This window comes from Engystomops pustulosus, unplaced genomic scaffold (genome assembly GCF_040894005.1).
Source record: "Engystomops pustulosus unplaced genomic scaffold, aEngPut4.maternal MAT_SCAFFOLD_164, whole genome shotgun sequence".
In the NCBI taxonomy this organism is placed as follows: domain Eukaryota; kingdom Metazoa; phylum Chordata; class Amphibia; order Anura; family Leptodactylidae; genus Engystomops; species Engystomops pustulosus.
In genome coordinates this window covers 109,653-125,905 of record NW_027285044.1, presented here as the reverse complement: position 1 = coordinate 125,905, position 16,253 = coordinate 109,653, and the positions used below count along the sequence as shown (strand labels likewise).

The window sequence follows — 16,253 nt, the reverse complement described above, 5'->3', positions numbered from 1 at the left end:
TCAGAGGCTTCCCTCCTGATCCTGTGACTGCGTCTATAATGCACCGTGTGATGAGCGGGAGACGTATCCACAGCGAGGCCCAGGACGGACGCTGCAGTCTCAGGCCGCGTTCACACAGTCAGAGGCTTCGCTCGTGATCCGGTGACTGCGTCTATAATACACCGTGTGATGAGCGGGAGACGTATCCACAGCGAGGCCCAGGAGCGTGTGCAGGACGGACGCTGCAGTCTCAGGCCGCGTTCACACAGTCAGAGGCTTCCCTCCTGATCCGGTGACTGCGTCTATAATGCACCGTGTGATGAGCGGGAGACGTATCCAGCGCACAGCGAGGCCCAGGAGCGTGTGCAGGACGGTCGCTGCAGTCTCAGGCCGCGTTCACACAGTCAGAGGCTTCCCTCCTGATCCGGTGACTGCGTCTATAATACACCGTGTGATGAGCGGGAGACGTATCCAGCGCACAGCGAGGCCCAGGAGCGTGTGCAGGACGGACGCTGCAGTCTCAGGCCGCGTTCACACAGTCAGAGGCTTCCCTCCTGATCCGGTGACTCTGCGTCTATAATACACCGTGTGATGAGCGGGAGACGTATCCAGCGCACAGCGAGGCCCAGGAGCGTGTGCAGGACGGACGCTGCAGTCTCAGGCCGCGTTCACACAGTCAGAGGCTTCCCTCCTGATCCGGTGACTGCGTCTATAATGCACCGTGTGATGAGCGGGAGACGTATCCACAGCGAGGCCCAGGAGCGTGTGCAGGACGGACGCTGCAGTCTCAGGCCGCGTTCACACAGTCAGAGGCTTCCCTCCTGATCCGGTGACTGCGTCTATAATACACCGTGTGATGAGCGGGAGACGTATCCAGCGCACAGAGAGGCCCAGGAGCGTGTGCAGGACGGACGCTGCAGTCTCAGGCCGCGTTCACACAGTCAGAGGCTTCCCTCCTGATCCGGTGACTGCGTCTATAATACACCGTGTGATGAGCGGGAGACGTATCCAGCGCACAGCGAGGCCCAGGAGCGTGTGCAGGACGGACGCTGCAGTCTCAGGCCGCGTTCACACAGTCAGAGGCTTCCCTCCTGATCCGGTGACTGCGTCTATAATGCACCGTGTGATGAGCGGGAGACGTATCCACAGCGAGGCCCAGGAGCGTGTGCAGGACGGACGCTGCAGTCTAAGGCCGCGTTCACACAGTCAGAGGCTTCCCTCCTGATCCGGTGACTCTGCGTCTATAATGCACCGTGTGATGAGCGGGAGACGTATCCAGCGCACAGCGAGGCCCAGGAGCGTGTGCAGGACGGACGCTGCAGTCTCAGGCCGCGTTCACACAGTCAGAGGCTTCCCTCCTGATCCGGTGACTGCGTCTATAATGCACCGTGTGATGAGCGGGAGACGTATCCAGTGCACAGCGAGGCCCAGGAGCGTGTGCAGGACGGACGCTGCAGTCTCAGGCCGCGTTCACACAGTCAGAGGCTTCCCTCCTGATCCGGTGACTGCGTCTATAATGCACCGTGTGATGAGCGGGAGACGTATCCAGCGCACAGCGAGGCCCAGGAGCGCAGGACGGACGCTGCAGTCTCAGGCCGCGTTCACACAGTCAGAGGCTTCCCTCCTGATCCGGTGACTGCGTCTATAATGCACCGTGTGATGAGCGGGAGACGTATACAGCGCACAGCGAGGCCCAGGAGCGTGTGCAGGACGGACGCTGCAGTCTCAGGCCGCGTTCACACAGTCAGAGGCTTCCCTCCTGATCCGGTGACTGCGTCTATAATGCACCGTGTGATGAGCGGGAGACGTATCCAGCGCACAGCGAGACCCAGGAGCGCAGGACGGACGCTGCAGTCTCAGGCCGCGTTCACACAGTCAGAGGCTTCCCTCCTGATCCGGTGACTGCGTCTATAATACACCGTGTGATGAGCGGGAGACGTATCCACAGCGAGGCCCAGGAGCGTGTGCAGGACGGACGCTGCAGTCTCAGGCCGCGTTCACACAGTCAGAGGCTTCCCTCCTGATCCGGTGACTGCGTCTATAATGCACCGTGTGATGAGCGGGAGACGTATCCAGCGCACAGCGAGACCCAGGAGCGCAGGACGGACGCTGCAGTCTCAGGCCGCGTTCACACAGTCAGAGGCTTCCCTCCTGATCCGGTGACTGCGTCTATAATACACCGTGTGATGAGCGGGAGACGTATCCACAGCGAGGCCCAGGAGCGTGTGCAGGACGGACGCTGCAGTCTCAGGCCGCGTTCACACAGTCAGAGGCTTCCCTCCTGATCCGGTGACTGCGTCTATAATGCACCGTGTGATGAGCGGGAGACGTATCCAGCGCACAGCGAGACCCAGGAGCGTGTGCAGGACGGACGCTGCAGTCTCAGGCCGCGTTCACACAGTCAGAGGCTTCCCTCCTGATCCGGTGACTGCGTCTATAATGCACCGTGTGATGAGCGGGAGACGTATCCAGTGCACAGCGAGACCCAGGAGCGTGTGCAGGACGGACGCTGCAGTCTCAGGCCGCGTTCACACAGTCAGAGGCTTCCCTCCTGATCCGGTGACTGCGTCTATAATACACCGTGTGATGAGCGGGAGACGTATCCAGCGCACAGCGAGGCCCAGGAGCGTGTGCAGGACGGACGCTGCAGTCTCAGGCCGCGTTCACACAGTCAGAGGCTTCCCTCCTGATCCGGTGACTGCGTCTATAATGCACCGTGTGATGAGCGGGAGACGTATCCAGCGCACAGCGAGACCCAGGAGCGTGTGCAGGACGGACGCTGCAGTCTCAGGCCGCGTTCACACAGTCAGAGGCTTCCCTCCTGATCCGGTGACTGCATCTATAATACACCGTGTGATGAGCGGGAGACGTATCCAGCGCACAGCGAGGCCCAGGAGCGTGTGCAGGACGGACGCTGCAGTCTCAGGCCGCGTTCACACAGTCAGAGGCTTCCCTCCTGATCCGGTGACTGCGTCTATAATACACCGTGTGATGAGCGGGAGACGTATCCACAGCGAGACCCAGGAGCATGTGCAGGACGGACGCTGCAGTCTCAGGCCGCGTTCACACAGTCAGAGGCTTCCCTCCTGATCCGGTGACTGCGTCTATAATACACCGTGTGATGAGCGGGAGACGTATCCAGCGCACAGCGAGGCCCAGGAGCGTGTGCAGGACGGACGCTGCAGTCTCAGGCCGCGTTCACACAGTCAGAGGCTTCCCTCCTGATCCGGTGACTGCATCTATAATGCACCGTGTGATGAGCGGGAGACGTATCCAGCGCACAGCGAGGCCCAGGAGCGTGTGCAGGACGGATGCTGCAGTCTCAGGCCGCGTTCACACAGTCAGAGGCTTCCCTCCTGATCCGGTGACTGCGTCTATAATGCACCGTGTGATGAGCGGGAGACGTATCCAGCGCACAGCGAGGCCCAGGAGCGTGTGCAGGACGGACGCTGCAGTCTCAGGCCGCATTTACACAGTCAGAGGCTTCCCTCCTGATCCGGTGACTGCGTCTATAATGCACCGTGTGATGAGCGGGAGACGTATCCACAGCGAGGCCCAGGAGCGTGTGCAGGACGGACGCTGCAGTCTCAGGCCGCATTCACACAGTCAGAGGCTTCCCTCCTGATCCGGTGACTGCGTCTATAATACACCGTGTGATGAGCGGGAGACGTATCCAGCGCACAGCGAGGCCCAGGAGCGTGTGCAGGACGGACGCTGCAGTCTCAGGCCGCGTTCACACAGTCAGAGGCTTCCCTTCTGATCCGGTGACTGCGTCTATAATACACCGTGTGATGAGCGGGAGACGTATCCAGCGCACAGCGAGACCCAGGAGCGTGTGCAGGACGGACGCTGCAGTCTCAGGCCGCGTTCACACAGTCAGAGGCTTCCCTCCTGATCCGGTGACTGCGTCTATAATGCACCATGTGATGAGCAGGAGACGTATCCAGCGCACAGCGAGGCCCAGGAGCGTGTGCAGGACGGACGCTGCAGTCTCAGGCCGCGTTCACACAGTCAGAGGCTTCCCTCCTGATCCGGTGACTGCGTCTATAATACACCGTGTGATGAGCGGGAGACGTATCCAGCGCACAGCGAGACCCAGGAGCGTGTGCAGGACGGACGCTGCAGTCTCAGGCCGCGTTCACACAGTCAGAGGCTTCCCTCCTGATCCGGTGACTGCGTCTATAATGCACCATGTGATGAGCAGGAGACGTATCCAGCGCACAGCGAGGCCCAGGAGCGTGTGCAGGACGGACGCTGCAGTCTCAGGCCGCGTTCACACAGTCAGAGGCTTCCCTCCTGATCCGGTGACTGCGTCTATAATATACCGTGTGATGAGCGGGAGACGTAACCAGCGCACAGCGAGGCCCAGGAGCGTGTGCAGGACGGACGCTGCAGTCTCAGGCCGCGTTCACACAGTCAGAGGCTTCGCTCGTGATCCGGTGACTGCGTCTATAATACACCGTGTGATGAGCGGGAGACGTATCCACAGCGAGGCCCAGGAGCGTGTGCAGGACGGACGCTGCAGTCTCAGGCCGCGTTCACACAGTCAGAGGCTTCCCTCCTGATCCGGTGACTGCGTCTATAATACACCGTGTGATGAGCGGGAGACGTATCCACAGCGAGGCCCAGGAGCGTGTGCAGGACGGACGCTGCAGTCTCAGGCCGCGTTCACACAGTCAGAGGCTTCCCTCCTGATCCGGTGACTGCGTCTATAATGCACCGTGTGATGAGCGGGAGACGTATCCAGCGCACAGCGAGGCCCAGGAGCGCAGGACGGACGCTGCAGTCTCAGGCCGCGTTCACACAGTCAGAGGCTTCCCTCCTGATCCGGTGACTGCATCTATAATGCACCGTGTGATGAGCGGGAGACGTATCCAGCGCACAGCGAGGCCCAGGAGCGTGTGCAGGACGGATGCTGCAGTCTCAGGCCGCGTTCACACAGTCAGAGGCTTCCCTCCTGATCCGGTGACTGCGTCTATAATGCACCGTGTGATGAGCGGGAGACGTATCCAGCGCACAGCGAGGCCCAGGAGCGTGTGCAGGACGGACGCTGCAGTCTCAGGCCGCATTCACACAGTCAGAGGCTTCCCTCCTGATCCGGTGACTCTGCGTCTATAATACACCGTGTGATGAGCGGGAGACGTATCCAGCGCACAGCGAGGCCCAGGAGCGTGTGCAGGACGGACGCTGCAGTCTCAGGCCGCGTTCACACAGTCACAGGCTTCCCTCCTGATCCGGTGACTGCGTCTATAATGCACCGTGTGATGAGCGGGAGACGTATCCACAGCGAGGCCCAGGAGCGTGTGCAGGACGGACGCTGCAGTCTCAGGCCGCATTCACACAGTCAGAGGCTTCGCTCGTGATCCGGTGACTGCGTCTATAATGCACCGTGTGATGATCGGGAGACGTATCCAGCGCACAGCGAGGCCCAGGAGCGTGTGCAGGACGGACGCTGCAGTCTCAGGCCGCGTTCACACAGTCAGAGGCTTCCCTCCTGATCCGGTGACTGCGTCTATAATGCACCGTGTGATGATCGGGAGACGTATCCAGCGCACAGCGAGGCCCAGGAGCGTGTGCAGGACGGACGCTGCAGTCTCAGGCCGCGTTCACACAGTCAGAGGCTTCCCTCCTGATCCGGTGACTGCGTCTATAATGCACCGTGTGATGAGCGGGAGACGTATCCACAGCGAGGCCCAGGAGCGCAGGACGGACGCTGCAGTCTCAGGCCGCGTTCACACAGTCAGAGGCTTCCCTCCTGATCCGGTGACTGCGTCTATAATACACCGTGTGATGAGCGGGAGACGTATCCAGCGCACAGCGAGGCCCAGGAGCGTGTGCAGGACGGACGCTGCAGTCTCAGGCCGCGTTCACACAGTCAGAGGCTTCCCTCCTGATCCGGTGACTGCGTCTATAATACACCGTGTGATGAGCGGGAGACGTATCCAGCGCACAGCGAGGCCCAGGAGCGTGTGCAGGACGGACGCTGCAGTCTCAGGCCGCGTTCACACAGTCAGAGGCTTCCCTCCTGATCCGGTGACTGCGTCTATAATACACCGTGTGATGAGCGGGAGACGTATCCACAGCGAGGCCCAGGAGCGTGTGCAGGACGCTGCAGTCTCAGGCCGCGTTCACACAGTCAGAGGCTTCCCTCCTGATCCGGTGACTGCGTCTATAATGCACCGTGTGATGAGCGGGAGACGTATCCAGCGCACAGCGAGGCCCAGGAGCGTGTGCAGGACGGACGCTGCAGTCTCAGGCCGCGTTCACACAGTCAGAGGCTTCCCTCCTGATCCGGTGACTGCGTCTATAATGCACCGTGTGATGAGCGGGAGACGTATCCAGCGCACAGCGAGGCCCAGGAGCGTGTGCAGGACGGACGCTGCAGTCTCAGGCCGCGTTCACACAGTCAGAGGCTTCCCTCCTGATCCGGTGACTGCGTCTATAATGCACCGTGTGATGAGCGGGAGACGTATCCAGCGCACAGCGAGGCCCAGGAGTGTGCGCAGGACGGACGCTGCAGTCTCAGGCCGCGTTCACACAGTCAGAGGCTTCCCTCCTGATCCGGTGACTGCGTCTATAATGCACCGTGTGAACACAGCCCGAGGCAGCGCACACTCACACTTTCTCGTGCAGTTTTTGATGTCCACACCAGGAGTGGAGGGAATAAAGCTGTTGGCTTCAAAAACTGCATCTGAAACCACACCCGTGTGAACGCAGTCCGAATGCTCACGCTGTGCGTTCTGCACCACAGGCGTTTTTACTCAGTGATATTACTGGCAGGATGACGGCCGCATCTACCTGCTGGGACTTGTAGTTCTCCACACACAGGACGCGGGATGCCGCCTTCTTGTTTCCCGCCTCCGTGACGTCACGTGTGGGCGGAGGCCTGGCAGACCGCACACTTCCGCCCTCACCAGGCCCGCACTGCGGCGTCACTTCCGGTGCGCACTTTGCGGCGGTGTGCGGCAGCTGTTGTGTGGCGACCATGGCGATGCGGCAGACCCCGCTGACCTGCTCCGGGCACACCCGGCCTGTGGTGGACCTGGCCTTCTCCCGCATCACCCCCTACGGATACTTCCTCATCAGCGCCTGCAAAGGTGAGGACCCCTGGAGCCCACCGCCAGGGGGCGCCGCACACGTGTATGTCTGAGACCCCCCAGTACAGGACAACACTGCCCCGTGTATACTGCCCGCTGCCGGGGACCCCCCCCATATATATACTGCCCCGTGTATACTGCCTGCTGCTGGGGACCCCCATGTATACTGCCCCCTGGGGCCAGAGACCCCCCATATATATACTGCCCCCTGGGGCCAGAGACCCCCCATATATATACTGCCCCCTGGGGCCAGAGACCCCCCATATATATACTGCCCCCTGGGGCCAGAGACCCCCCATATATATACTGCCCCCTGGGGCCAGAGACCCCCCATATATATACTGCCCCCTGGGGCCAGAGACCCCCCATATATATACTGCCCCCTGGGGCCAGAGACCCCCCATATATATACTGCCCCCTGGGGCCAGAGACCCCCCATATATATACTGCCCCCTGGGGCCAGAGACCCCCCATATATATACTGCCCCCTGGGGCCAGAGACCCCCCATATATACACTGCCCCCTGGGGCCAGAGACCCCCCATATATATACTGCCCCCTGGGGCCAGAGACCCCCCATATATACACTGCCCCCTGGGGCCAGAGACCCCCCATATATATACTGCCCCCTGGGGCCAGAGACCCCCCATATATATACTGCCCCCTGGGGCCAGAGACCCCCCATATATATACTGCCCCCTGGGGCCAGAGACCCCCCATATATATACTGCCCCCTGGGGCCAGAGACCCCCCATATATATATACTGCCCCCTGGGGCCAGAGACCCCCCATATATATATACTGCCCCCTGGGGCCAGAGACCCCCCATATATATATACTGCCCCCTGGGGCCAGAGACCCCCCCCCCCCATATATATACTGCCCCCTGGGGCCAGAGACCCCCCCCCCCCATATATATACTGCCCCCTGGGGCCAGAGACCCCCCCCCATATATATACTGCCCCCTGGGGCCAGAGACCCCCCCCCCATATATATACTGCCCCGTGTATACTGCCCGCTGCTGGGGACCACCGATATATATACTGCAAGGCGGCCAGAGACCCCCCATATATATACTGTCCTGTGTATACTGCCCGCTGCCGGGGACCCCCCCATATATACACTGCCCCGGGGCCAGAGACCTCCCATATATATACTGTCCTGTGTATACTGCCCGCTGCCGGGGACCCCCCATGTATAGTGCCCCCTGGCCAGAGACCCCCCATATATATACTGTCCTGTGTATACTGCCCGCTGCCGGGGACCCCCCCATATATACACTGCCCCGGGGCCAGAGACCTCCCATATATATACTGTCCTGTGTATACTGCCCGCTGCCGGGGACCCCCCATGTATAGTGCCCCCTGGCCAGAGACCCCCCATATATATAGTGCCCCCCGGCCAGAGACCCCCCCACATATATATACTGCCCCGTGTATACTGCCCGCTGCTGGGGACCACCGATATATATACTGCAAGGCGGCCAGAGACCCCCCCCCCCCCATATATATACTGCCCGCTGCTGGAGACCACCGATATATATACTGCAAGGCGGCCAGAGACCCCCCATATATATACTGCCCCGTGTATACTGCCCGCTGCTGGAGACCACCGATATATATACTGCAAGGCGGCCAGAGACCCCCCATATATATACTGTCCTGTGTATACTGCCCGCTGCAGGGGACCCCCCATGTATAGTGCCCCCCGGCCAGAGACCCCCCATATATATACTGCCCTGGGGCCATAGACCCCCCCCACACACATATATATACTGCCCGCTGCCGGGGACCCCCATGTATAGTGCCCCCCGGCCAGAGACCCCCCATATAGATACTGCCCTGGGGCCAGAGACACCCCCCCCCCCCCGATATATATACTGCCCCGTGTATACTGCCCGCTGCTGTGGACCACTGATATATATACTGCAAGGCGGCCAGAGACCCCCCATATATATACTGCCCGCTGCCGGGGACCCCAATGTATAGTGCCCCCCGGCCAGAGACCCCCCATATAGATACTGCCCTGGGGCCATAGACCCCCCCCCCCCATATATATACTGCCCTGTGTATACTGCCCGCTGCCGTGGACCCCCCATATATACACTGCCCCGGGGCCAGAGACCCCCCATATATATACTGTCCTGTGTATACTGCCCGCTGCCGGGGACCCCCCAATGTATAGTGCCCCCCGGCCAGAGACCCCCCATATAGATACTGCCCTGGGGCCATAGACCCCCCCCCCCATATATATACTGCCCTGTGTATACTGCCCGCTGCCGTGGACCCCCCATATATACACTGCCCCGGGGCCAGAGACCCCCCATATATACACTGCCCCGGGGCCAGAGACCCCCCATATATACACTGCCCCGGGGCCAGAGACCCCCCATATATACACTGCCCCGGGGCCAGAGACCCCCCATATATACACTGCCCCGGGGCCAGAGACCCCCCATATATACACTGCCCCGGGGCCAGAGACCCCCCATATATACACTGCCCCGGGGCCAGAGACCCCCCATATATACACTGCCCCGGGGCCAGAGACCCCCCGTGTATATATATATATTGCCCCCGGGGCCGGAGACCCCCCCCCCATATATATATATATACACACACACTGCCCCCGGGGCCAGAGACCCCCCCCCCCCCCATATATATACACACTGCCCCTGGGGCCAGAGACCCCCCCCCCCCATATATATATATATATATACACACACTGCCCCCGGGGCCAGAGACCCCCCCCCCTATATATATATATATATACACACACTGCCCCTGGGGCCAGAGACCCCCCCCCCCCCCCCCATATATATATATATACACACACACTGCCCCCGGGGCCAGAGACCCCCCCCCCCCCCATATATATACACACTGCCCCTGGGGCCAGAGACCCCCCCCCCCCCCATATATATATATATATATACACACACTGCCCCCGGGGCCAGAGACCCCCCCCCCCTATATATATATATATATACACACACTGCCCCCGGGGCCAGAGACCCCCCCCCCCCCCATATATATATATATACACACACTGCCCCCGGGGCCAGACGACCCCCCCCCCCCCCATATATATATACACTGCCCCTGGCGCCAGAGACCCCCCCCCCCCCATATATATATACACTGCCCCTGGCGCCAGAGACCCCCCCCCCCCCATATATATATACACTGCCCCTGGCGCCAGAGACCCCCCCCCCCCCCATATATATATACACTGCCCCTGGCGCCAGAGACCCCCCCCATATATATATACTGCCCCGTGTATACTGCCCGCTGCCGGGGACCCCCCATGTATAGTGCCCCCTGGCCAGAGACCCCCCATATATACACTGCCCCGTGTATACTGCCCGCTGCCGGGGACCCTCCATGTATAGTGCCCCCTGGGGCCAGAGACCCCCCCCCCCCATATATATACTGCCCCGTGTATACTGCCCGCTGCCGGGGACCCTCCATGTATAGTGCCCCCTGGGGCCAGAGACCCCCCCCCCATATATATATACTGCCCCGTGTATACTGCCCGCTGCTGGGGACCCCCCATGTATAGTTCCCCCTGGCCAGAGACCCCCCCCATATTGATACTGCCCTGGGGCCAGAGACCCCCCCCCCATATCGATACTGCCCTGGGGCCAGAGACCCCCCCCATATCGATACTGCCCTGGGGCCAGAGACCCCCCCCCCCCATATATATACTGCCCCGTGTATACTGCCCGCTGCTGGGGACCCCCCATGTATAGTGCCCCCTGGCCAGAGACCCCCCATATAGATACTGCCCTGGGGCCATAGACCCCCCCACATATATATACTGCCCCGTGTATACTGCCCGCTGCCGGGGACCACCTATATATACTGCATGGCCGCCAGAGACCCCCCATATATATACTTCCCTGTGTATACTGCCCGCTGCCGGAGACCCCCCCCCCCCCCATATATAAATGTATATATATTGCCCCTCCCCCCGGTGTTGTACGTACCGGCCGCCCCCTCCCCCCCGCTGTTGTACGTCCCGGTCGCCCCCTCCCCTCCCGGTGTTGTACGTCCCGGTCGCCCCCTTCCCTCCCGGTGTTGTACGTCCCGGTCGCCCCCTTCCCTCCCGGTGTTGTACGTCCCGGTCGCCCCCTTCCCTCCCGGTGTTGTACGTCCCGGTCGCCCCCTTCCCTCCCGGTGTTGTACGTCCCGGTCGCCCCCTTCCCTCCCGGTGTTGTACGTCCCGGTCGCCCCCTTCCCTCCCGGTGTTGTACGTCCCGGTCGCCCCCTTCCCTCCCGGTGTTGTACGTCCCGGTCGCCCCCTTCCCTCCCGGTGTTGTACGTCCCGGTCGCCCCCTTCCCTCCCGGTGTTGTACGTCCCGGTCGCCCCCTTCCCTCCCGGTGTTGTACGTCCCGGTCGCCCCCTTCCCTCCCGGTGTTGTACGTCCCGGTCGCCCCCTTCCCTCCCGGTGTTGTACGTCCCGGTCGCCCCCTTCCCTCCCGGTGTTGTACGTCCCGGTCGCCCCCTTCCCTCCCGGTGTTGTACGTCCCGGTCGCCCCCTTCCCTCCCGGTGTTGTACGTCCCGGTCGCCCCCTTCCCTCCCGGTGTTGTACGTCCCGGTCCGCCCCCTTCCCTCCCGGTGTTGTACGTCCCGGTCGCCCCCTTCCCTCCCGGTGTTGTACGTCCCGGTCGCCCCCTTCCCTCCCGGTGTTGTACGTCCCGGTCGCCCCCTTCCCTCCCGGTGTTGTACGTCCCGGTCGCCCCCTTCCCTCCCGGTGTTGTACGTCCCGGTCGCCCCCTCCCCCTCCCCCCCCCCGGTGTTGTACGTCCCGGTCGCCCCCTCCCCCCCCCCCCCCCCCCGGTGTTGTACGTCCCGGTCGCCCCCTCCCCCCCCCCCCCCCCCCGGTGTTGTACGTCCCGGTCGCCCCCTCCCCCCCCCCCCCCCCCCGGTGTTGTACGTCCCGGTCGCCCCCTCCCCCGCCCCCCCCCTCGGTGTTGTACGTCCCGGTCGCCCCCTCCCCCCCCCCGGTGTTGTACGTCCCGGTCGCCCCCTCCCCCCCCCCCCCCCGGTGTTGTACGTCCCGGTCGCCCCCTCCCCCCGGTGTTGTACGTCCCGGTCGCCCCCTCCCCCCGGTGTTGTACGTCCCGGTCACCCTCTGCTGTGTCTCTACAGATGGGAAGCCGATGCTGCGCCAGGGGGACACAGGAGACTGGATCGGAACGTTTCTGGGCCACAAGGGGGCGGTGTGGGGCGCCACTCTGAATAAGACTGCCACCAAGGCGGCTACAGCAGCAGCAGACTTCACAGCGTGAGTACAGGCACTGGCTGACAACAGAGAACAGTAGCAGACCGTGTGCTGATGGCATGTCTCTCTCTGTAGGAAGGTGTGGGACGCGGTGACCGGGGACGAGCTCCTCACCCTGGCGCATAAGCACATAGTGAAGAGCGTGGACTTCACTCAGGTGAGTGCAGGGTGACCCCCCCCCATGGACGGTCCTGTGCAGGAGTGGCCATTGTCCTCATGGTGGCGCTGTCTTTCATTACAGGACAGTAATCACCTGCTGACGGGAGGACAGGACAAGTTACTGCGCATCTACGACCTCAGTAAACCCGAGGCTGGTGAGTGTGGGGAGCAAGGGTCCCCCCCGGCACATGGGGGACGTCCACCCCCCCGGCCCCGAAGTCTCATGACTAGTGACACGGCTGTCCTCTCTCCTCACAGATCCCGAGCAGATCGGGGGCCACACCTCCGCCATAAAGAAGGCGCTGTGGTACAACGAGGACAGACAGATCATATCTGCTGCAGACGACCGGACGGTGCGGTGGGTAGCTGCAGCGTGTGACTATGGGCAGCCTCATCTCGCTGTGGGCCGCCCCCTCAGCTAATGATCTGCTCTTATCTTTAGCCTCTGGGACCGTGTCAGCATGACCGAGGTCAAGACCCTGAACTTTAACCTGTCGGTCAGTAGCATGGAGTACATCCCGGATGGAGAGACGCTGCTCATCACCTACGGGAGGACGATTGCTCTGTATAACACCAGCAGGTACTGCCCCGCACAAATATGACTGCAGTGATGCTGTCCACATGACACCAGCTTCCTCGGGATTAAGCCACGCCCCTGTGGTTGTAGTTGGGTTAGTGGACCTCCACGGTGACATGTGCAGTCCATGGCCCTGTGGTTGTAGTTGGGTTGATGGACCTCCATGGTGACGTGTGCAGTCCATGGCCCTGTGGTTGTAGTTGGGTTGATGGACCTCCTCGGTGACGTGTGCAGTCCATGGCCCTGTGGTTGTAGTTGGGTTGATGGACCTCCCCGGTGACGTGTGCAGTCCATGGCCATGTGGTTGTAGTTGGGTTGATGGACCTCCATGGTGACGTGTGCAGTCCATGGCCCTGTGGTTGTAGTTGGGTTAGTGGACCTCCTCGGTGACGTGTGCAGTCCATGGCCCTGTGGTTGTAGTTGGGTTGATGGACCTCCCCGGTGACGTGTGCAGTCCATGGCCATGTGGTTGTAGTTGGGTTGATGGACCTCCATGGTGACGTGTGCAGTCCATGGCCCTGTGGTTGTAGTTGGGTTGATGGACCTCCTCGGTGACGTGTGCAGTCCATGGCCCTGTGGTTGTAGTTGGGTTAGTGGACCTCCTCGGTGACGTGTGCAGTCCATGGCCCTGTGGTTGTAGTTGGTTTGGTGGACCTCCATGGTGACGTGTGCAGTCCATGACCCTGTGGTTGTAGTTGGGTTGATGGACCTCCTCGGTGACGTGTGCAGTCCATGGCCCTGTGGTTGTAGTTGGGTTGGTGGACCTCCTCGGTGACATGTGCAGTCCATGGCCCTGTGGTTGTAGTTGGGTAGTGGACCTCCTCGGTGACGTGTGCAGTCCATGGCCCTGTGGTTGTAGTTGGGTTAGTGGACCTCCACGGTGACATGTGCAGTCCATGGCCATGTGGTTGTAGTTGGGTTGATGGACCTCCATGGTGACGTGTGCAGTCCATGGCCCTGTAGTTGGGTTGATGGACCTCCTCGGTGACGTGTGCAGTCCATGGCCCTGTGGTTGTAGTTGGGTTGGTGGACCTCCATGGTGACGTGTGCAGTCCATGACCCTGTGGTTGTAGTTGGGTTGATGGACCTCCTCGGTGACGTGTGCAGTCCATGGCCCTGTGGTTGTAGTTGGGTTAGTGGACCTCCCCGGTGACGTGTGCAGTCCATGGCCATGTGGTTGTAGTTGGGTTGGTGGACCTCCCCGGGGACGCGTGCAGTCCATGGCCATGTGGTTGTAGTTGGGTTGGTGGACCTCCCCGGTGATGCGTGCACTCCATGGCCCTGTGGTTGTAGTTGGGTTGGTGGACCTCCTCGGTGACGCGTGCAGTCCATGGCCCTGTGGTTGCAGTTGGGTTGGTGGACCTCCACGGTGACGCGTGCAGTCCATGGCCCTGTGGTTGTAGTTGGGTAGTGGACCTCCCCGTTGACTTATGCTCTTTATTTTCAGCCTGGAGCTGATAAAGTCGTTTGAAGCGCCGGCCCCCATTAACTCGGCGTCCCTCCACCCAGAGAAGGACTGCATTGTGGCTGGAGGCGATGACTTTAAGCTGTATAAATATGACTACACCACGGGCGAGGAGCTGGGTAAGGCTTGATTCTTCTCCTGTCATGCGCTATAATGTCCTTCATGCTGCCCCTGACCATGCTCCGCTCTATTCTAACAGAGTCCTACAAGGGTCACTTTGGTCCGGTCCATTGTGTTCGTTTCAGTCCGGACGGTGAGCTGTATGCCAGTGGTTCTGAAGACGGTACCCTGAGACTGTGGCAGACAGCGGTGGGGAAGACGTACGGCCTGTGGAAGTGTGTCCTGCCAGGTAATGAGGGGGTCACACAACTTGTTGGAGGGAGTACTTCTAATATCTGGCGTGCTGGATGGTGGTAGCTTTCTTCTGGGTAGTCAGGTTTGGGGGCTCTGCTGGACAGCTGATCTGTAGTACCAGGTGCGGCTAGCTCTTGGGGTGCTGGATGGAGGTACCTTCTGGTTAGTCGGGTTTGGGGTGGGGGTGTACTGGTGCAGTACCAGGTGCGGCTAGCTCTTGGGGTGCTGGATGGTGGTACCTTCTGGTTAGTCGGGTTTGGGGTGGGGGTGTACTGGTGCAGTAGTGAATAACCTGTGGTCTCTCCCCATGCAGAGGAGTTGGTTTCGGAGAACTCTGACGCGGTGTACAACGTCTCGTCTGAGATCAAGGCCTGAGCTTCGTCTTGTGTTGACGTCATGAACCTCGCAGACATTGAGACTAGATGAATGTCCAGATACACATCTCGGAGCGAGTCCTCTCTCCACAGCGACGGCGCAGCTTCTGGGGCGACGGCGCAGGTGGCACTCGCAGCGCTTGTTGATGACTGTGACGAGACTCCCGTGTTGGTCTTAAAGGGGTTATCTAGTGTTTATTAAGTACATCCAGTCCCAGATGATCCATCCAGTACATGAAGGTCCCGCGGTTCGGCGTTGGGTCATGGACTGCATCGTCTTTGTTTTTTTCTTCCAGTTCTGTAAATAATCTGGAAGGTTGAGCGTCCTGCTATCATAAGTATGGTGTTTCTTTTAATTTCTTGAAATTGGATGACCCCTATGTGAGACGGGAGGGACCCCTCTTGTGGTGGAGGGTCCGCACTCCCGCCTCTGACCACTGTGTTACATTCTTACCTGCTTCTCCGTATTCGTGCAACATGCTTTCTGTTGAATGAATAAACTCTGTACAAAGTGTGCACGGTGTGTGACTGCTGACATAGGGGGGGATTCCCAATGAGGGTGGGCTTCTCTGAGGACGTGGGATGCCCACTAGACAAACGTGCAATGGTCTCACAGGATGAAACAGAAGATTTGTGGCCATGGTGAATCGAGAAGACCTGGAGGCAGCCGTATCTCTCGGAGCTCGCGTGTTTACAGGCCTGGGGACTGGAAGTCCTGATTGTCCAGCAATCAAATATATGAGCAGAGCAGAACAACCAACGCAGAATAGCGTCCCTAGCGCCCCCACCTGGCCAGTCATAGCCCCGGCTAGTGTTTAGGGAGGTCGGTTTGTGGAGGCATGACTGGAGCTCCTGGTGAGTTGGGGGGGGTCGGGTTATGGGTAAAGTATATACTGGGGTTAGAATGGTCTTGAGCTGATGTGGAAGGTCTCCTCCTCATGTTGCCCCCCGACACCTCCCT

At 60.6% G+C, this 16,253-nt stretch overlaps 1 protein-coding gene across 1 annotated transcript; it reads left to right on the top strand.

Annotated features, from left to right (window-relative positions):
• Positions 1 to 6,902: 6,902 nt before the first annotated feature.
• On the top strand, positions 6,903 to 15,806 carry LOC140108657 (serine-threonine kinase receptor-associated protein-like). The gene is made up of 9 exons (XM_072131877.1): positions 6,903 to 7,076; positions 12,231 to 12,366; positions 12,439 to 12,520; positions 12,605 to 12,677; positions 12,781 to 12,880; positions 12,965 to 13,102; positions 14,547 to 14,683; positions 14,764 to 14,913; positions 15,232 to 15,806. Exons 1-9 carry the CDS (start codon positions 6,965 to 6,967, stop codon positions 15,291 to 15,293), a joined length of 990 nt encoding a protein of 329 aa, XP_071987978.1. The 5' UTR covers positions 6,903 to 6,964; the 3' UTR covers positions 15,294 to 15,806.
• Positions 15,807 to 16,253: the final 447 nt, after the last annotated feature.